This window comes from Pempheris klunzingeri, chromosome 18, assembly GCF_042242105.1.
Source record: "Pempheris klunzingeri isolate RE-2024b chromosome 18, fPemKlu1.hap1, whole genome shotgun sequence".
NCBI lineage: Eukaryota > Metazoa > Chordata > Actinopteri > Acropomatiformes > Pempheridae > Pempheris > Pempheris klunzingeri.
In genome coordinates this window covers 8,346,159-8,365,959 of record NC_092029.1, presented here as the reverse complement: position 1 = coordinate 8,365,959, position 19,801 = coordinate 8,346,159, and the positions used below count along the sequence as shown (strand labels likewise).

At 41.2% G+C, this 19,801-nt stretch overlaps 1 protein-coding gene across 1 annotated transcript; it reads right to left on the bottom strand.

The window, feature by feature from the left end:
• Window positions 1-261: 261 nt before the first annotated feature.
• Window positions 262-17,159, bottom strand: coq8aa (coenzyme Q8A, genome duplicate a). Its single transcript, XM_070849459.1, has 17 exons — window positions 17,107-17,159; window positions 13,020-13,119; window positions 12,690-12,772; window positions 12,290-12,558; window positions 12,000-12,192; window positions 11,822-11,888; window positions 9,015-9,089; window positions 8,055-8,183; window positions 6,594-6,679; window positions 6,041-6,181; window positions 5,590-5,671; window positions 5,264-5,357; window positions 4,623-4,764; window positions 4,179-4,286; window positions 3,954-4,019; window positions 3,602-3,688; window positions 262-3,228 (listed from the first exon to the last, which is right to left on the bottom strand). Exons 2-17 carry the CDS (start codon window positions 13,111-13,113, stop codon window positions 2,932-2,934), a joined length of 2,013 nt encoding a protein of 670 aa, XP_070705560.1. The 5' UTR covers window positions 13,114-13,119; window positions 17,107-17,159; the 3' UTR covers window positions 262-2,931.
• Window positions 17,160-19,801: the final 2,642 nt, after the last annotated feature.

The window sequence follows — 19,801 nt, the reverse complement described above, 5'->3', positions numbered from 1 at the left end:
GGCATTGCTAAATAAGGAAGTCAACCTCACTCTGCCTCTCCCTACTGTATTTACCCAGTGTTTTGTCTCCTCTGAATACACATTACAACCCCTCAGCCTACAGACCAGGAAACATTGGACAGAATCTGAGCTATGCATACACTGAAAAGTGTTTTTCAACCACTTTGGGCCGTTTCTCTGCAGAGCTACAGCCCTTTAAAATGAAGCGTTAAAATCACATTCACAAAATCAAACAGAGCCGCATGACAAGTATAGATCAAACATTTACTCTTTTCATATAACATCTGTATCACAACTTTCAGTAAAGAATGCATTTTGATTGGAAAATTTAGACCATCCTTTCACTGAGCCTTGATATGAAATATAAAGTCGAAATTTCTAGCTAAAAATCTTCCACTGGAAACTACAGGCACCTTTTTTTTTTTCCTATTCGTTTTTTCAGCTTCACTCCAGCGACAATTATAACTGGATTCACACAGCAGAGTAGAGAAAACGTTCACAGTCGCACGCCAACCAGGTTATGGAGGATTTCACACCCGAGAAGGCGCGGAGAGATTACGACTTGTGGAAGCGAGGTGGGCCCAACGAGATTAGCTTTTGCAGTATCAGGATGAGCTTCTTCCACCCTGGTAGTTTGCTAACATTCATGACTAAGCACAGTCCCAGAGTTGATGTCAGACCTCATTGTCTTACACAAAAAACAACATGGATCCATATGGTTCCAATTCTATGTGTTTACCCACCCACAGTGGAATAGAGAAAAGAAATCATGCTTTGGTACTAAAGAAAAAAAGCTGAATATGATTTATGTCTGACAGAATTTAAAGGATAATTCCTGTATCATTACATATTTTGGGTTTGAAATGACTGGTAGGTACAAACACTTTTGAAGTTGGTTCAGTGGGTCGAGTCAGCTGAGAATGTGCAGCGAACAAGCTGTAATGGCTGTGATGTAATCCTTTGGGGCAATGCGTCAAATCAAGGCACATCCACCAAAAGTGTTTGTTTTTGTCATGGATAGGCTCAGATTCTTATTTGAAGTGTGTGACAATGGGGAAAGGATTCCTACAGAGACAGACCGGTAAGTTCCTTTTTATTTGACCACAAATAGCGGTTGTGTAGCGTGGTTCAAAGCCACCAGACTCCATTGACAAAAACAGCGATTTTACACAGTAATTGCTAATCTACCACCGTCTCAACCAGTTAGCTTATTTGTGTTACTTTGGTATTTTAAAGGGTTAGTTTGGATCCAACACAATATTTGTGTAACACACAATAATACAAACAAACCAACTGTGGCAGCAGGGAACCACTCCAGTGTTCTGCAAGGTTAAATTATTACTGTAATTATTGTTTTTTTTCTCCAATGGAGTCTGGTGGCTTTGAAACGCTGCAAAATACAAGATACAGCAGCTATTTTAGTTAAACGAAAATTATCTTCTAGGTCTACATTTGTAGGGATAAGTTCTGTAGTGTTGTCAGACACTTCTATTGAATCAATCAATCGAATAATCTAAGCCTGTCAATATAAAAAACACACTTTTAGTGGACGCACTTTGATCGGGTGCAAAGGATTACATTGCAGCCATTACAGCCCATTCTCGGCTTTTCTCGGCCAAGTTTTTATACCTACCAGTCATTTTGAACCCAAAATATGTAAAAAAAAAAAAAAAAAAAAAAAAAAAATAGGGCCCATGTTTAAAAACACCAGAGGTATCCTTTACATTTTGGACCACAATGCTAACCATTTTTGTTCTTAATCAAGCAGAATTTGTGAGCTAAAGTTGGCCCGTAAGGACAATGTTTGAAGACAAACCATCAGATGGAACATGAAGGATAAAAATGTAAAGCAAAAGCACAATAAGATTTATCCTTAGAGTCAAACTAAGTAAAATCAGGTTCATCAGCACATGTAGATCCTGAATGTCACGTAAATGGTCACTTGAAACAGACTGGTAGTTTGAATTAATGTTCTGCCCACAGATTTCCCCTTAAGAAGCTAAAAGCTATAAACAGCAACTGAAATCTGGATGGCTACACTATTACAGAAAATGCACTACACATACATCAGTTAAAAGTCAGACCTCATTTTGTGAAAATGCTGACAAATTCCAGTTTGTCACATTTCCAAACGGCTTAATTAACCTGAACATAACTGAATGGACACATCTTGAATTGTACACCAAAGGGGTCTCTAAACTATTTTGTTCTCATAAACAGTTACATTTAGTTTGCTGCCTATATTTAGACCAAGCCATATTATTCATATCCAGACAATCTAATCAGACTTTCTTGAAAAGCAACAGAAACAAAAATAATTGTGACCCAGACATATTGGTCCTGGTCAATACTGTGACTCATACTGCCCACATAAGCCCATGATTTTGTGACTGTGGGTTTACAAACAAGTGTTCAGTCCACTTCTCTGTAACAATCAGTGTTCATGTTTTCACTCTTGACATACCTTGCAAATGGCAAACTGGACAGTTGGTGTGATTTTCCAAAAGTTCAACGAAGCACAGCAATAAAAAACACAAGAAAATAGAATTCCAACCTTATTACATTCATTTTATACCTGAGCCACTTTATGCAAGGCTGATGGTCTCCTTCCTTACATCCACCTCCTCTCAGTCTGTCCTCTCGGGGCCATATATAGAGTTTGGCCTTGAAGCACTCCAGATACCACGTTACTGCTCCCTTTCAAACTAAGAAATGAGGGCTGTAAATACGCATAAGTGCATTTCATAAACTCATTGTAGTGGGTTGCCCAAAATGGGAAAGATAAGCTGGTACTCGATGACCAGTTAAGGACGGGTAACATGGCCTCCACTCTGCAGTCCTGCGTCTTCACACCCTGACCTTACCACTAACTTGCACTTCGCTGCTGGTGCCGGGATCTGTCCATCTAAACACCTGACACCTGGGATGGGCTTAGGCTGAGTTAGAGGGCCGTGTGCGGCCTTCCCAGTACTTCTGATATGCTGTTTCGAACATGTCCTTACACTGCAGCTTGGCATTCAGCCGAGAGCAGATAAGGAACGAGCCGCCCATTTTGCGGTGGAGCGAGTACGTCTCCTCGGGGGGCGGGGTGAGACGGTGCCTGAGCATCACAGGGATGAGGTTGTGAATTCTCTCGGTGGTGGACTGGGAGCCAAACTCGAAGGTCTCTGTGGAGGCGAAGGCCTCACCAAGGATCATCACCGCATCCACATGGGCATTTATCATTGCCTGGACACAAAGGGAAAAACACACTGCACACTTAGTCTCAGCTAATAACCTTCCTGTGTAGTAAAATGACTCACTTTTACCAACTAAAGAGGAATATTTACAACAGAAACAAATATGATACTGACATGTTTCGCACTTTTGACTTGTATAGCAAAACAAAAAACGATTTGAGGCACAGACCGCTGAGCCTTTATGTCAAAATGTGCACCATAAATCCATTATCTCTTATTTGCTAATTGTGTTATTTCTACTACAACCACTAATGTTTTAGTCACCATTATGTCCCATTTCTCTTGATTTCTACTAGTGGCAAAATGTACCGCCATGGTTTGTGATGTAGAGCAGACAGACAGTAAGATGAAGAGATTTTTACCTTGGACTCATAACCAGTCAGGAACTTCATCTTGATAGATTTCTTCATGACTCCATCTCTGTCGCCCACTGAAGCCGCATGGATGACCTGCAATCACAAATAGGTTCTTCTCTTCGATGTCTTTTCTCTCTGTGACATGTTTTAATATCTCATGCGTGGCAAACTAAATCTGTATAATTCGGGTATTTTCACGAGTTCTGACTTGACACAAAGCTTACATGAATCTTTTACAGGTACGATTTTCACAACTTTAATCATTCACGCAAAGTTAAACCACAGCAAACAACATCGACTAGGATCACACAGTAATGAAAAGTCATGAAAAAAGAAGAATGAGGCAAAGTGGTCTTACCTCAATGTAGTCGTCTGTGAAACTCAGATCAAATCCTCGTGTAGCTCCAAAGTCCAACAGTGCCACCTAGAGAGACAAAATCCAAAGAACATTAATCATTTTCATTGCCCTCAAGTCTCACTTTCAATGCCATATAATCATTATCACCATTATTATTATTATTATCAATAATCGTAGTAGAAGTAACTGTAGTAACAGTGGTATTTAGCCTCTAGACAGACTCACCCTGTGTGTCTGTGGATCATAGAGGAAGTTGGACCAGTTTGGGTCAGTCTGCATGTACCTGAACTCAAACAGCTCTCTCAGGCACAACATCAGGATGTTCTGACAGATCTTAGACAGAAACAAACACATATAAAAATTATATTAATGTTCACTGGTTGAATGATCGTACTATGTTTATTTTTGTGTGTCTTAATGCTTTTCTGTGTCTTGCAAATTAAGTTTGCTGCTCTGAGGTAAACTAAGAAGGAGAGAAATGTGATGGGGAGTGGAGAGAGACCCATTCATCTATCGATGTATTCATTGATCGGAGAGAAACTAGTTTCCCACAGACACCCCTCTGAACACATTAACTGATTCTCTAACTGTTTTCTCCCTGGATGGATGCACTCATTAGGCAGCTAAATATCTATGGATGCCTTCATCTGTCTGGTTAGTCAGCCGTACCTCGTTCTTCAGCTCCTGTGTGAGGCTCTCAGCCTGATCCAGAGAAAACCCGGGGACAAGCTCTGTGGTCAGGACATGGTTACTGCTGAGCTCCTCTATCACCTCTGGGACATAGAAGAATGGATGGTCCTTCAATAGCTCCCTAGATCGCACACATGAATAGATACAAAGACACATAAATACAGGTTGAGAGGGAATAAAATAAACCTGCCCGTACCTAATGAACCTCTACGTGTCTCTGCACTACTACTCTGTGTTCTGTGAGAGAGACGCTGACAGACCATGACCATGCTTTTAACAAGAATACAGACCACTGACTAAAATACTGCATATACAGTCAGAAGTTGTAGAATGCAATAAGCCCTGCATATACAGTTCTAGAGCATATATAGTTCTAGAATGGAATAAGCCCTGCAAATACAATCACATAGTTCTAGAATACACTTAGCCCTGCATATAGTTATATAGTTCTAGAATGTAGTAAGCCCTGCATACAGTTATATAGCTCTACAATGCAGCCGGGCCTGGATTCACGGTAGTTCTGGAATGTAGTTCAGCGCTGCATTGATATGAATTAATGCAATGGAAAAAAAGTTCTGTTGGACTGACTGTCAAATATGACATATCTCCAGAAGACTCACCTGAATTTCTTTGCGCACTGAGCTTCTCTAATATAATCACACTCTAGTGCTAACTCTTTTCTCATCACGTCTATCAGGTGCTCTGGAAACAGTCCTAAAGGGAGACCAACAAGAAAGAGACAATTTAAGGCAAGTCTTCACATGGCAATTAAATGATATAAAAAGGAGCACTAAGTGTTACAGGAGCACGTGGAGAAGCGAAGTCACAGAAAAGACACAGAGTGACGCTGAGTGAAAACATACACGTGTGTGTTGTTTGTGTATGAATTACAAGGTGAACCTGCTTGTGTTTCCTTGCATGACGGGGAGTTTGTTTTAGTGTGTACCTTCAGGCAGGGCATTACTCATATTCAGCACTGTCATCAAGTTGTTGACGTCACTGTTGATACTCTGAGCCACACCGGGGTACTGAGGACAAATAACCAGACACACAGAGGAAGAAACTTCAAATTCTTTTTACTCAATTTGTTCATAACTTGATCCTTTTTTTAATCTCACTGTTTAGTTATTATTTCTGGCAAATCTGACAAATTATTGGTGAATACTGTAAAGGCATAAAACAACATCAGCCCAGATGTGTCTCAGTTACAATATCTCAGCTCTGATTTGTAAACAAAGTCTGTAAACAGACCAGATGGATCAGATTCTGTGTGTTTTTTCTTTACATGCATGTTTCGGGCAAATAGAGGGGGCACACAAATGTAAGAGACGCTCCAGTTACACTGTTTATCCTGATAACATGAGAAAGAAATGTGTACACACATGTTCACAGCCTACCTGTATTTTCATGGCCACCTCCCTGCCATCCTTCATCCTCGCCAGGTGAACTTGGCCGATGGACGCTGCTGCAAACGGACGCTCCTCAAATGATTCCAGCTTGTCCCTCCAGTTAGGACCCAACTCACTGTTCAACGCTTTCTACAGACAAATAGTCGATATCTATGCATTACAGTGGCCTTGGTAATAACAATGTAATACTATCAGACAGAGCTTATTACATCCTCAGTTAAAATGATTCAATCTGCATATGAATACAGAATCTGTAGGCAAGGAACAAGTAGTAGTTTGTAGTCCATTTGTTGTTTGACAGCGATAGAGCTTTTTATTAGCTTTTAAAAGTGCAATTGCATTGACAACAATGACAGGAGCATGGAGGAGGAAGTCCATCTATCATCTTCCGCTTATCCGGGGTCGGGTTGTGTGGCAACAGGTGGAGGAAGTCTTGGCCTAAATATCTGTTATCTGGATAGTGCCAAAGCATTTACCCTTGCAAATGAGACGACAGCTGAAGGGCTCTGATTTATAAAACAGAGAGAGAAAAGACTCTTACTGTCATTTGCTTGATTGGCATGAAGTCAGCACTCTGTCTTACACGGTCAAAGATCTTGGCGAGTTGAGGGTTGATGAATGCATCATCTGAAACACAAACACACACAACTTTACCATGTAAACATTGCAATAAAAAGCAAATACAGGTTGGCAGCTGCAAATATGACATTGACTGACATTGCAAATGATATGGAAGACGTTTTAAAATAGTTTCAGATCCCTCAAGGTTAACACTATTTTGGACTGGTGCTAAAGGCTACAATGGATGGATGTGCAGTCATCCTAACACAACTGCACTCCTGGCCTGACAGATAAATGTCAGCAGTGGGCCCATCCACGTTTGACTCTAGCGATGTTTTAGTGGTCTCAGGTGACTATAATTATACAAGACTATAAATCTTTTTCAAAGTCTTCAGAAGATGACTGTGACCATTCTGTCCACGCTTTAAGAATTAACCTGTCACCACCTTGGAGAAACAGTAAAGCAATGCCAGTTCTACAAATAATCTCACACACACACAGACACACACACACACACAAGGTCAATCCACTGTGATGAAAACCTGTTTAGCAAAAGCCGAGCAGCCAATTTCCTTTTCTCTCCTTTTACTATTTTTGTGGCTTATTTCATTTACTGCACCGTTCTGTCTGTGTAAAGTTTACCTTTACATGTTCTGTATATGAATGCCAAAGGACAAGGGTCACCAGCCAAGGGCAGGCAGCGGGGGCAACAGTGACAAACAAAACGTATGATGTGTTTAGCGCTGTTACCCGACCCAGCTGTCCTAGCTCTGTGCCAGGATGTTTACTGCCGCCGGCCTGCCGGCCTTCCAGCCTTCCAGCCTTTAGCTTTATCTGGCGTATGTGTGCAGAACACAAACAAGCATCGACTTACATTCTAACTTATTCTCAGCTGCTGCTACCTTTATGTTTGTGTCTGTGGGCAGTAACAGGTCAATGTCACAACTCTGTCAGAGCATGTAGAACAGCTCAACAGCTCACTCCACTGTATCTGCAATGAGTAGCTCCACCTGTCGTAAATAGCTGCCAGCACAGAAAACTTGATCCAAATTGGACATTGATCAACAACAATCAGATTTCTGTGCCAGGTTCCTAAACTGGCTGTAATGCAGGGCTTGTTGTACTGTGCAATCTGACCTAAAACAACTATATTCCGCATTTTTAGTGACTTCACTCATGAGATAGTTTGCATTTGAACACTTGTGGCACAACAATAAAGATTTGTTGATGGAAATGTAAACACTAAGATACAGTCAAACCATCAAGCAATGAACCATCTCTTCACTTTTCCTCTATTTTTCTCCCTGCTGCCATACATCCCTTGTTGCTTTCATTTTTTTCACGCAGACTCTCATCGCTCTACCTCTCTGCCTCGTAACATCAACTCATTCTGTCTACATCTTCTTTTCTTTGTGAATCAGTGCATGTATCTGTTGCACACCTTGAATGCTGAGCATCTGTCCTAGTTTTAATGCAGCTCCCCTGACTTTGCACAAGGTTCTGACGATGCGTTCAGCGTTGGCCTCGGACAGGAAGGGGCTGGAGTCCAGAACTCCTTTCTTATTTTCACCTGCAGACCACAAAGGAGAGAGCATTTTGATGGAGCTTATTACAAACAATACCTCCTGTTGCACCTGAGTCTCAACACTTAAGTCAAACTTAAGAGCCAAAACTTTATTTACATGTCTTAATTAACTATGTAATGTTTATTGTTTTATGGCCACGTAAAATCACTTAAGATTGTTAAATATCTATATTAGTAGTTTAAAGCTCATGTTTTCATACCATATGTGCATTAGTTTGCACAAACCCCAGCAGACGTGTGTGTCCGTGTGTTTATGTGCCAGTAGGTCATCAGCTAGTGTGTTTTAGTGTGTCTGAAGCTGCCTTCAGAGGCTTTAACAGAGATTTACCACGCACACACATACACTTACAAGTGCGTTCAGACTGTCCCTGCTGGGATTAACGCACACACAGATCCCACAAACAGACGCACAAACGCGCACAGATTTACGTTCGTACGCTGTTTCAGCTTTAGGATTAGGAGGCTCACAGTGCAGAGCAGGAGTGTCTGTTTTGGTTGGTGAGGGAGGCGGCCTAATTGTGCTCTGTTGGCACACAAAAAGTGTGTAGCATGTAACAACAAGCATGGAGGATGGGTACTGAAAAGTTTTTACAGTGGTGCTATTCAATAGGAACGCAGTTCCAACAGACCTGTTCTCACAGGCACTAAAGCTTAGCATGTTTATTTTTTTATCCTCCATTTGTTCTGGATAAACAAATCCATAGCGTTCAATGCGTTCCATGTGTAATGACATTAATGACATATACCTGCTATCAGACCTAACACAAGTCCATAAATACCTCAATAAGTGTGTGTGTGTGTGTGTGTGTGTATGACCTTCTGCACCATTGTGTCTGATGGTCTTCTTGGCAACTTCTGCCAGAGCTCCAATTCCCAAACCTACAGCTAGACCTGGTGACAGAACAACAATACAGTGAATGAGGACTAAATGCGTCCTAATGCACAAACAAGCACTGATGTGACAGAACATAAAAAGTAGTAAAACGAAAGTTGTTCATCATAAAGACAACCAAACACCCACACTAACAGGGAAACATGTCAACAGAGTCATGTCGTGAGGCTGCACAACCTTCCTTTTACTGACTCAGTGTATTGGCAGTCAGCTGTCTTAAGGGCACCTTCACTACAGACCTGTCAAAATGTTTCACCTGTGTTCAGTGGTGTTTCTATGTCTATAAATAAATGGACTACATGAAGCCATCTGTTGCCCCTGAAGACTGTTATTCCCATCAAAATAACATATGCAACAGAAGACATGAGACAAGCACTTTGATCAGCTCAGTAGTGTGCAAATACAGAACTGTAACAGCTGCACTTCTTCCAACTCAGCAGAGTGCACACAAATTATATCAATCATCTAACCATATTAACAATTAAGCTGCTGAAATGCTTAATCTTCCGAAAGGTTTGGAAGGCTTTTTGGCAGATAGTGAAGAAGGCCAGCATCAGTTTGGGACCGTTTATCAGTAAGTTCCTCCGAGCCTGCTCTCTGCTTTACATAACTATGCATTACATAATCAGTTAGTCAGCGGCCTCTGAGGCGACAAATCTGAGCTCCAGCGGTAGGTGGACAATCAGGACACAGTGTCTTGTAAGTTCACTGAGCATTTCTTCATCAGTTGAAAACATGTCATCACCTCTCTTTTAGGGGAGAGGGAATGACGATCGGCAAAATGCTTTGAGGAAATGAGTTGACCTTTGTACTGCACATGTTAACTTGTGTAACCTGATACAGTCTTCCCCTCCTACATTCTCACTGTTTTCATCTGAACAGCAGTAAATTTAAATTTGACCTCATAAATACACCACCATGGTGTCACTGTATGCATGTATTTGTCTGATCTGAATAAGTGCAACTCCAGCAAAACAGAGATCAGCATTTCCTGCAGCACCTCTGAGTGACCAAGTGTCTGTCCGTCATGTGGTTACAGACTGACTGTATACTCACAAGCTTTAAAAAAAAAAAAAAGGATTCCCGTTACTGTATTTTAAGTTCAGAACCAGGACAAACTCAAAATATAAAGTCCAGTTTGTTCACAAACAACAGTAAACCATTTCAAACTAGTGATATGCAACAGCAAAGGGTTTGCTGTCGCCAGGACACATGCTGAAAAATTTATGAAACTTTAAGTCACTCCGCTGCTTGTTTTCAACCTAAACTCTGCAGTCTTTATCCTCACTCTGCTGTCTTTCATTCTGCCCTGAATTAAACCTTGTACAACTTGTTTAACTTTGTCAACAAATGTTGCAGGAGAGTGAAGGGCAGACTGAGGACACATTCCTCCGCCCCCCTCTGCGCTCTGACACCTTCTACATGTTACCACTGTCAACATGCTGAATCAACTCAGCTTTGTTTTCTCCGTCTCACTGTAGCCTGTTTAAGTCCCATTGTTTTGATATGAGCTGCGGCTAAATTCTGCTGCATATATATTTGTGTTGGCGGTCCAGTGTGACTCATCTGTGACTTTAATCTAGGTTCACTTTTGCGCACAGTTTAAGTTCTCTCTCTCACGCTGTGTCTCTAGTTTCTCTGTCCAACTTTAAGCCACCTGTTAACTTATCCATCATCTGTCCGAAGTAAAGCTACAAGCTGCTGATTCATAAGCTCTGAACTATCGAGTTAAATCACGTCTGGGACCTGTGAGTTTTCACTATCCTTGTGTGAACATTTTAAACTTTGAATATCGCTGAAAAGCATCCCGTCTAGATCTGCCACTGAGACAAGAGCCACATTTCTGTACCTGCCTATGTCTGCCCACATTCATTCAGCATTTTCAGTCCTGGTTGACATATAAATGAGCAAAAATAATCATTAAAATGCAACACGTGCAGCAAAGCTTTTCATTTATGTTTAGAATTGCGACAATTTTCTTTTTATTGCCATTTGGTTTGGCTTGAACCATTTCACTTTTCTTCCACTCCTTTTACAGTTTACTTTTATAATCATGTTGGCAGTGATGTTTGTCTTTAAATATGTTTGAGCTAATAGGCTGAGAGGACAGACAACAAGGTCCAGCAGAAGATGATCTAACACACAACAATCTGAAGTGTTAACTCACAGAGTTTATTACTAGTGTGGCTGAAGTGCATCTGTTCTCTTTCCTTGATTTTATCTGTCCATTAATAAGGGAGAGACACGCTTGACCTGCTTTCTGTTTTTAATGTGCTTGCTTAAATGCAGGTCCAGGGTCTGACACAGGACAAACACTCATGATAGCTATATTCCTGTACATTATCTTTGTCTTTTTTCCTTTAAGTCTCTATGTTTTTGTGTTTTTTGGCAAAAACATCGTGATAATAATCGCTGTATAGACTTTGAAAAGGTCATGAAAGACACAACAACACCAACTGCTCTGAATCTCAAGGGTGGTAGATTACAGTTAGACTAAAGATTACAAGGCTATTTATTTCTGGCTAACAGAAGCCAATGAACTTTAACTTAGAGGTCGGCTCCATCATCTGCTCTATATACTAAAATGAGGGTTATGTTCACAAAATGCTTAATTTTATAGACTTTAGTCGAGAAATTGCACAAACTAAATTGTGTGACGCGGACACACATGCCAACAGATAAAGTCAGACAAACAGCCGATGAATCAGCTAAGAGTGGTGCATTACTGTACCTCCAAAGTTGGCCAGTCTGCCAAGCCGAGTCACTGGAACTTTCCTCTCTCTGGCTCTCTCACTCAACTGGAGAAGACAGATACATTTCTTTTACATGTCGTAGTGTTAATGGAAAAGTCCATGTTTACGTCATTGTCTGTGTGTGTTTAAGACTAGGAACTGAGGAACAGGAGTCACCATCTGTTTGTGCGGTTTGATCTCATCCCTCTTGCTCTGTCTTGCTTTCTCAATGTCTTCTGCCGTCAGCCCTCCAACTGTGGTCGGGTCCTGGTGGTAGCTCCTGAGCTGACTGACCTGATGCTGACAGTATAGCTGTCCCCACAAATGCCTGTTCAGACTGTGATTGTAGAGACGATGTCCGACGAAATGTCTGCAACACCCAAAGCAGAAGTTATTACCTTTATCCTCCAAACAACAGCAAAAACATGTACATTGTGGAGTGTAACTGACTAAGAGTCAATGTATACCTGGCATCTTGGTGGTAAGATCTGGTGTTTCCACTAAATTGTTTGCTGGGATCTTTGTATCCCTCAAACAGCGACTGTTTCCCACCGCCATGGCTGGCACCTGCTGCTGCTGTGCTGTGATGGGCTGCTGCTGCGTCATCACTGCTTCCTGTGTGATCCACTGTGAAGTCCACACCTTCCTCCTTGAACTCTGAAGCTGCAAATGCAGCGTCATCCGGAGGAAAGTCAAACTCCTCTGATGAGGAGGTCTGCTGTTGGCCAGACAGCCCCTAGTCACACACATTCATCACAACAAAATGAGAACATACTCAAAGTATTTTTGACATTTAATTCAATGTAGAGTTCTTTATCAGCACCAAATTATGCTGCCAGCAGCGTTAATACATTCACCTACACACACCTGGATTGTCATCATAGCGGCAGAGAGGCCTTGTTCAGCGGCTGATTGGACACTTTGGATTGTAGCACCAACTCCTGGGACTCCTTACAGATAACAAAAAATACAGATATTAGCTTTATTAGCTCTTAAGTACACTAAAAACTATCCATACAGCAAAATTATCAATGCTGTTGCCCATAATAACTATAACTTACTCGCTGTGTTACAATTCACATTTAAAACCCCAAAACATATTGTGACAGTTACAGCGTCACTTACAGCCTGCTAGCATTTTTGCGTCACTACCTGAATGGATCAAATTTAGGAACAATACAGGTGTGTTGAACTCACCTGTTCCACTGCGCAGAGTGCTGCTCTGAGTCTCTACAACCGCCTGGCTCAGCTTAGCCAAGCCGCGCATCAGTAGCTTCATATCGCCAGCCATGATGGACTAAAGACAGAGACAGACGGCAGGACAATAAGAAAAAAAGAGCCAAAAAACAGAAAAGTATGGGGTGAATATCACCACTACTTATGCTACATTTCATTCCATACATAGTAGGCCTAGTACCATGGAAATGTACGTACTATTTACCAACAAAGTGAGATGAACAAATGTATAAAATCAACTTGTAAGTAAAGATGAGAGGAACAGATACAAAGACATACAGTTGGAAAAGAGGTCAGCTGGAAAGTAAATAAAACCTGTCGTCAAAACACACATTCTGCTGCCAAACACACACACACACACACACACACACACACACACACACACACACACACACACACACACACACACACACACACACACACACACACACACACACACACACACACACACACACACACACAGCTGTCACATCTTGAGATGACTTTAATACTTTGCCTAAAAGTACTTATGGCCTGCAATCCCTGTCTGAGCGCCACACTCTCAAGAAAGGAAAGGGGCATGCCATGCATGCATTTACGCTGTGAGGTTATGCGTATGTGGTCCAGAACTGGATCTGAAAATGTCACTGGAAACTCAGAGGGGGGAGATCGAGAGTTACTGGCTCTCGCCTGTTCCAGCTATTTCTGTGCATGGGCACATGTGGGTGTACATGTTTGGCTCACGTACAAGGTTTGCTGTTACGCTTTAGCCCTCCCCATTTCTCTCTGCAACTGATAGGACTGTAAGATTGTTTTTTAATTACGGCCCATCTCAAAATATTACACCATTTCTTTCCAAAAATAAATCTGGGGTATCTCTTACAAAGCTGGACAAGCTGGAAACAGTCGGCGCATTACCACACTCAGATAATGCTTGTGAATATAACTCAAGGTCTATTTAGGACATGAATAAAAGTTGAGTCCTCCCCTCACATCTCTCTGACTCTTATCTAAATATCAGAGCACCCAGTGCATTCCTCTCTGTTAGAGTGTGTTTGCTTTACAGGTGCTCTTTTGTGGGTGTGACAACAAGCTTCAACACAGCTCAGCTGGGATTCAGGCCAGTGGAAAAAAGCTGCTGTTCAAAGAAGCAATATGTGAGAGTGTGTGTATGGCTACACACATACACACACCGAGTTGGTAAGTGGGTCAGCTGCCCTCCTTTTGGGCTGATCTGCGTTTTCAGACGGTGGACTGGAGACCCGGGGTGGACATGGGCCTACTTTGTGACAAAAAGACCCAACAGTCAGAGCAAAGAGAACAAAGACACAATGACAGATGTGTCATTTTTTTAAAACAACACTGGCACTGATCAGTATCTTATTATTGTCTCATTTATGTGCATGTGTTTGTGTCTTATCATTAATTTACCCTTGGATGATAACTGACTCTGCAGCCTTGCACAATAGGTTTAGTTCCCTAAAACACGACTAAGACGACGAAAAACAATAGGCCACAAATAAGGAAGACATAAAGAGCATCACTCTAATGCTAAATAATTAAATATTTCACCTGTATTAACTGTGTTAAAATTTGCATCTTTTGAAGACATCACTCTTCAGTGAAATTCCTCATATGCAGGCCACCTAAACACTCTACACACTGTAGTGTAGTGAACAGTTGTCTATCATCTGCATTGAATCTGACTCGGCAGTTATTGTCTGTGATTTTGGCATGTTGACCCAACTGAACCGACTCTTGTCTTAATGCCTTTAAGGCTCATGTAAAGCATTTTGTCTTTTTTATGCATCGAAATGTGAACTGAATTATTTGTATTAACATTTACTAACATATATAGCACGTTTTAAATGTCAGGGTTTCAGAATGATTACTCTTCATGATTTATTGTCATAATAATGATCGCAGTGTTGTGCTGAGTCAACTCAGCATGGCTGCAAGATCCTACAAGATCTCTTGGTAGGCTGAGACCATCGATTGGAAGTTTGTGCTGAGACAAAGAAACCTACAAACACACAGAGCTGCATAGCGAGCTGCAGAATGCTCATGGGAAATATTCAATCTTATGCTGCATGTATGGCTTCAACAAAATACTGACAAAGGTAAAACACACTTCAATCAATGTGTTGTGAACACTAGATGAATAAATTTCACTTGCACAATCACTACACTATTGGAGAGAAGTTAAGTGAAGTCTATTGAGCAACTTCCCATTTGTCAATGTGGGTGTGTTGCCTCAGTAAGTTTATACAAGCTGCTTTCTTCCCCTCATTAGTTCTCACAAGTCAACTATCAGAATTAGAGTAGAGGAAACTATTTGCATATCAAAATTTAGATAACAAAAGGGCTAAACGGTCAGTTTTGATGCCCAGTGGGCGAGAGGTCATTACAAGGTATTTGTAAAAGCACACTGACTGGGATTACACATTGTATGTACGCCGAATGCAGGCACAAACACACCTAAGCCTCAGTCGTTGTCTGGGCTCTACTCCTGTCCCTCCACAAGCTGTTGACTCACTGCTTTGAAAATAGCCATGCACTGCGGCCTGAGTGTGCGTTTATATCTGAATGCCATCCAGTCCACCTCATTGCTTACCGACAACTTGCTGCCTTTGACCACTGATCCTGAGCCAAAACTGGGAAAATATTTCCTCCCTTACAGCGCAGTGGTGCACCGCAGCAGCAGCTTCACCAACACTGACGAGGGAAACGTGAATAAAACCACGTTTCCTGCAAGATTACGAAACAGTCCGTGTTTTATCTTAATCAAAAACCCTTTCTGTGACAAAAAACCCCAACAAGTACTGTAACATGTGAGGCAGGGATGCAGGACACAATATGCCGTCAAATTAATTATCCTTCTATGAATAAGTAACCTCATTATCAACCCAGTAATGGAAACTGTTGATAAATGTGTCTAATAATATAAAGCCTTAATAACTGGGACTATTCCAGGACTATAAATAGACACAGAAAGTACAACATTATCACAGGCAGATAGATTAACTGATAATTGTTGGACTTGAATAGAGAAAAACTAATCATAATGTCAATAAAAATGGCCATTCTTAAACTACTTTAATTAGTTTGGAAAAATTAGATTGGCAGCGAATGAATAAACTGCTCTTTCTAAAAAGTTAGACCTCACTTTGCTTTTAAACTTATTCTTTGCAAGAATAACATTGTGTGGGTGAGGGACTATCATCAGTTAATTGGCTTGATCAATACTTGATTTTTAATATCAATATTCTCCCGTTTTAAGAAATCCAATAACAATAAGTCAGAGCATAACGTAAACGTATGTAACCATCTCAAACATACTGTGTTCTTGGTAAGTCTGTGCTCTAATTCTAAGTCTAAATCTAAGGCCATTTTTCTCCATTAACAGTCCCTGAGCAGAATTTACACACTGATTGTGACACTGATAGAGATAAAAACTGTGCAGATACTTATAATATTTTTTTTTTTTAAAAAAAAGGTGTATACACTTATGTATTATTTATTAGTACTTGGAAGTACTAATTGTACTTTCAGGCTGAAATTAAGTGAAGATATTGAGCTGACTTTGCCACAGGGAATCAATGCTCCTCAATCAACTTCTTCATTAACACTAAATACACAAACACTGTGCCACAGTTTCACTTCACAAAAAACAACAACCTCCAAACTAACCAAAGTGGCCCTTTAGTCAAAATCTGATCTGATCATTAACTTCCTCGTGGGCGTGAAACCACGATACTCTGCAACAACAAACGCGAGCCACGTTGAGCAGAATATAAACAATGCAACATAAACTGTGATCAAACCTCCTGTGACAGACTGAGCAGGTTTGCTGACTAGTCTGCAGGTGCCTGGCTGAATCCCTGCTGGCTGAGCTTTGCTGAGGTTTGCAGAGGTGGCAGCCATGGACCACGGGCGCGTGCGCACGCGGCTCAGGATTTGGCTCGTGGAGGTCGAAGCAGCGATTATTAACTGGACAAACCGAGAAATTAAACACTCTACATTTGGTCTATAAAGCAGGCCAACTCGTCCAAGCACGTCAGACACTCACCAGCAGCGGTTGCGTGTTTCTCCAAAAAGAGCTCAGCGCTGAGGACGAGTCGGACTGATGTCACTGTTTATTACGGATTTAAAAACATAAAAACAGCAGCTTTCTTTCCCTCAGGACAGTTTGCTGGCAGCAGGAGATGCAGGTTGTTTGCTGGTCGTCCTCCTCCTGCCGCTGCTGCTGTTTAATCCAGTTTGTCTCTCTCTCTCTCTCTCTCTCTCCCCCCCTCTCTCCCTCCCTCTCTCTCTCTCCACCACGAGGTCAAACCTTATTTACCAACTTCACCGAGCAGCCAGAGCGGCGCTTAGACGCAACCCTCCCTCACATGTGACAGACCTGGACTGAATAAGGCCCAGAGTCACTCAAAGACGCACATTTTGCACATTATCCTGAAGAAAGTCTTTGGAAAAGTGCATGCGTCTCAAAGCTATTTTGATTTTTGCAGATATGCATGAAATCACCAGCTTGGTTTGTACTCGTATCTTTAATTTCCTCTCCTTTAAATCCAATCTTACCTCTTTTCACCACACATTAGGAGGCCGCACAGTCTCCACATGCACTAAGTTTTCCTGCATGAACTCCACCTCTGCACAGCTCTGGTCCCTCTCCGTGCTCCCGCCCACTCTCTGCTCCCATTGGTGGATGCAGTCTGTTGACAGCAGGTGGGGCTGAAACGCGGCTCCTCATTGGTGAGTCTTAAAAGAAAAGAAAAAAACAAAAGAGAAAAAAAACAACAACAGAGCTTCGTGCTGCATCTCCAAAATGCAGTCTGCTGCTGTATTAGTGGCGTTTTACAGGGGACACGTGGCCTTTACGTGATACATGACTTTTAAACACATACACCACACGTGCAAACCTTAATAATAAACGTATCTCAGCTGTTAAATGGGCCTCTGCCGCCATCTGCTGTGGTTGGAGCAAGAACAGCACCCATACACTGTTGACTGATGTTACTACTGAGTTAACAGATTAAATTATAACATGAGAAGTGTTGTGATTCGACCATTAAATCAAAATATTAAACATAGTTGTACTTGAGATTTAAACTGTTGGTCTACTTAAGTAAAATTGGTCAAATAAAACTACAATAAAAATAAATAATGACAAGTCAAAAGCAATTTTCCAAAAAAGGTAGATTAAACAAGTGTCTTGTCATGAGGCAAATGTGGTTCCTGATTTAGATTTTTTTGTGAGGCATCTATCTCAGTGTCAGTAAAGTGACAGCAGGGTGCGCCACAGATCAGCCCATGTTATGTTATGTTGCAGGAAGCAGGTTTTAACTTTTTTTCCAGCCTAAATAAACTCACTGGTCTATTAAGTGATTAAATCCCTTGTCAAAGAGCTGGAAACACTGAGCTGTATTCTGAAATGTGTTGGAGCCCTAAAGGGTTCACCTTCACAAAAAATTTTTTTTTAAAAATCACATCTCATCTTTGTTTTCCCTTCCCCGACCTCTTTGCTCCTGAATCATGTCCGTTCTTTCCCACCAGCTCCGGATGCTGCTGCTGTTGTGGACAGGTGTGATTTGAATGGTAAATGGCCTCCATGCAAACAGCCTGATCAATGTGGCCGAGGAGTCCACGGGGTTCCTCAGGGTCAGGACAAGAGGTTGTGTCCTTATGGGCGAAATAAACACTGTGACCCATGCTGATTCACTGACTGCTGCTATGATCAAACCTGTTCAAACCATTTTCTCTATAGATAGATAGACAGATAGATAGATAGATAGATAGATAGATAGATATTCACAGAAATCACGCATGGAGGCAGGATTTTTTTTGTTTCACCAAATACACACTTATTTAAAGGAACAATCCAAATAAATACACAAGCCGGCAAAACTAGAACAATATGATACCTACTAACAAACAACCGTTAAGTGCACATTTGGGAACATAAGCAATAGCCAAGATGGTTGGACTTAAAGGCATAGTTTGACATTTTAGGAAATACGCTATCTGCTTACTTTTCAAAGCTAGCTTCTGTCCAAAGCTAACAAAATCTGTCCATCCACCACTCTAAAACACATGTATGAACACATTTTATCTTGTTTGTTTAATCAGAATGTTTTGTTTCCCCTTATTCCCAGTCTTTATGCTAAGCTAAGCTAACAGCTGCTGGTGGATGCTTCATATTTAGCGCACAGGCTTGAGAGTGGTATCAATTTTCTCATCTAGCTCTCTGCAAAAAAGCTAATATTTCCCAAAATGTCAAACTAGTTCTTTACAGAAGGCACTGCATGGAAACATACTGCATACAATCAGCCTCTTTCTCTGTCTACTTTCACCGCAAACATCACCTGTAAACCTTGGCATTTTTCATCTATGGTAGAGTGAACCCTACACAGCCTACTGTTTAGTTTTTATTGTTCATCAAGAACATGTTACATTATGGGACAGCCCCCCATCCCCCTTGTCTGCCCAAACTGTTTCAAAGTCAAGTGAACAAAATCAGTCTTTTCTATAGTCATATCCAATGGTTTGAATAACGTCCACAATGTCAGCGACGTGCCCCACAGTTTGACTTTCACTCTTTCTGTGACACATGCTTGAAGATAAAACGTAACAGCCCGAAATCCAAAATGTCACAGTATCCCATTAACTAAAAAAACAAAACATAATGTTATAAATAAAAACAGAATGAAATACAAATTAATCCCAAAGTTTAAGAGGATAATAAACATGCACCCATGTCAGAC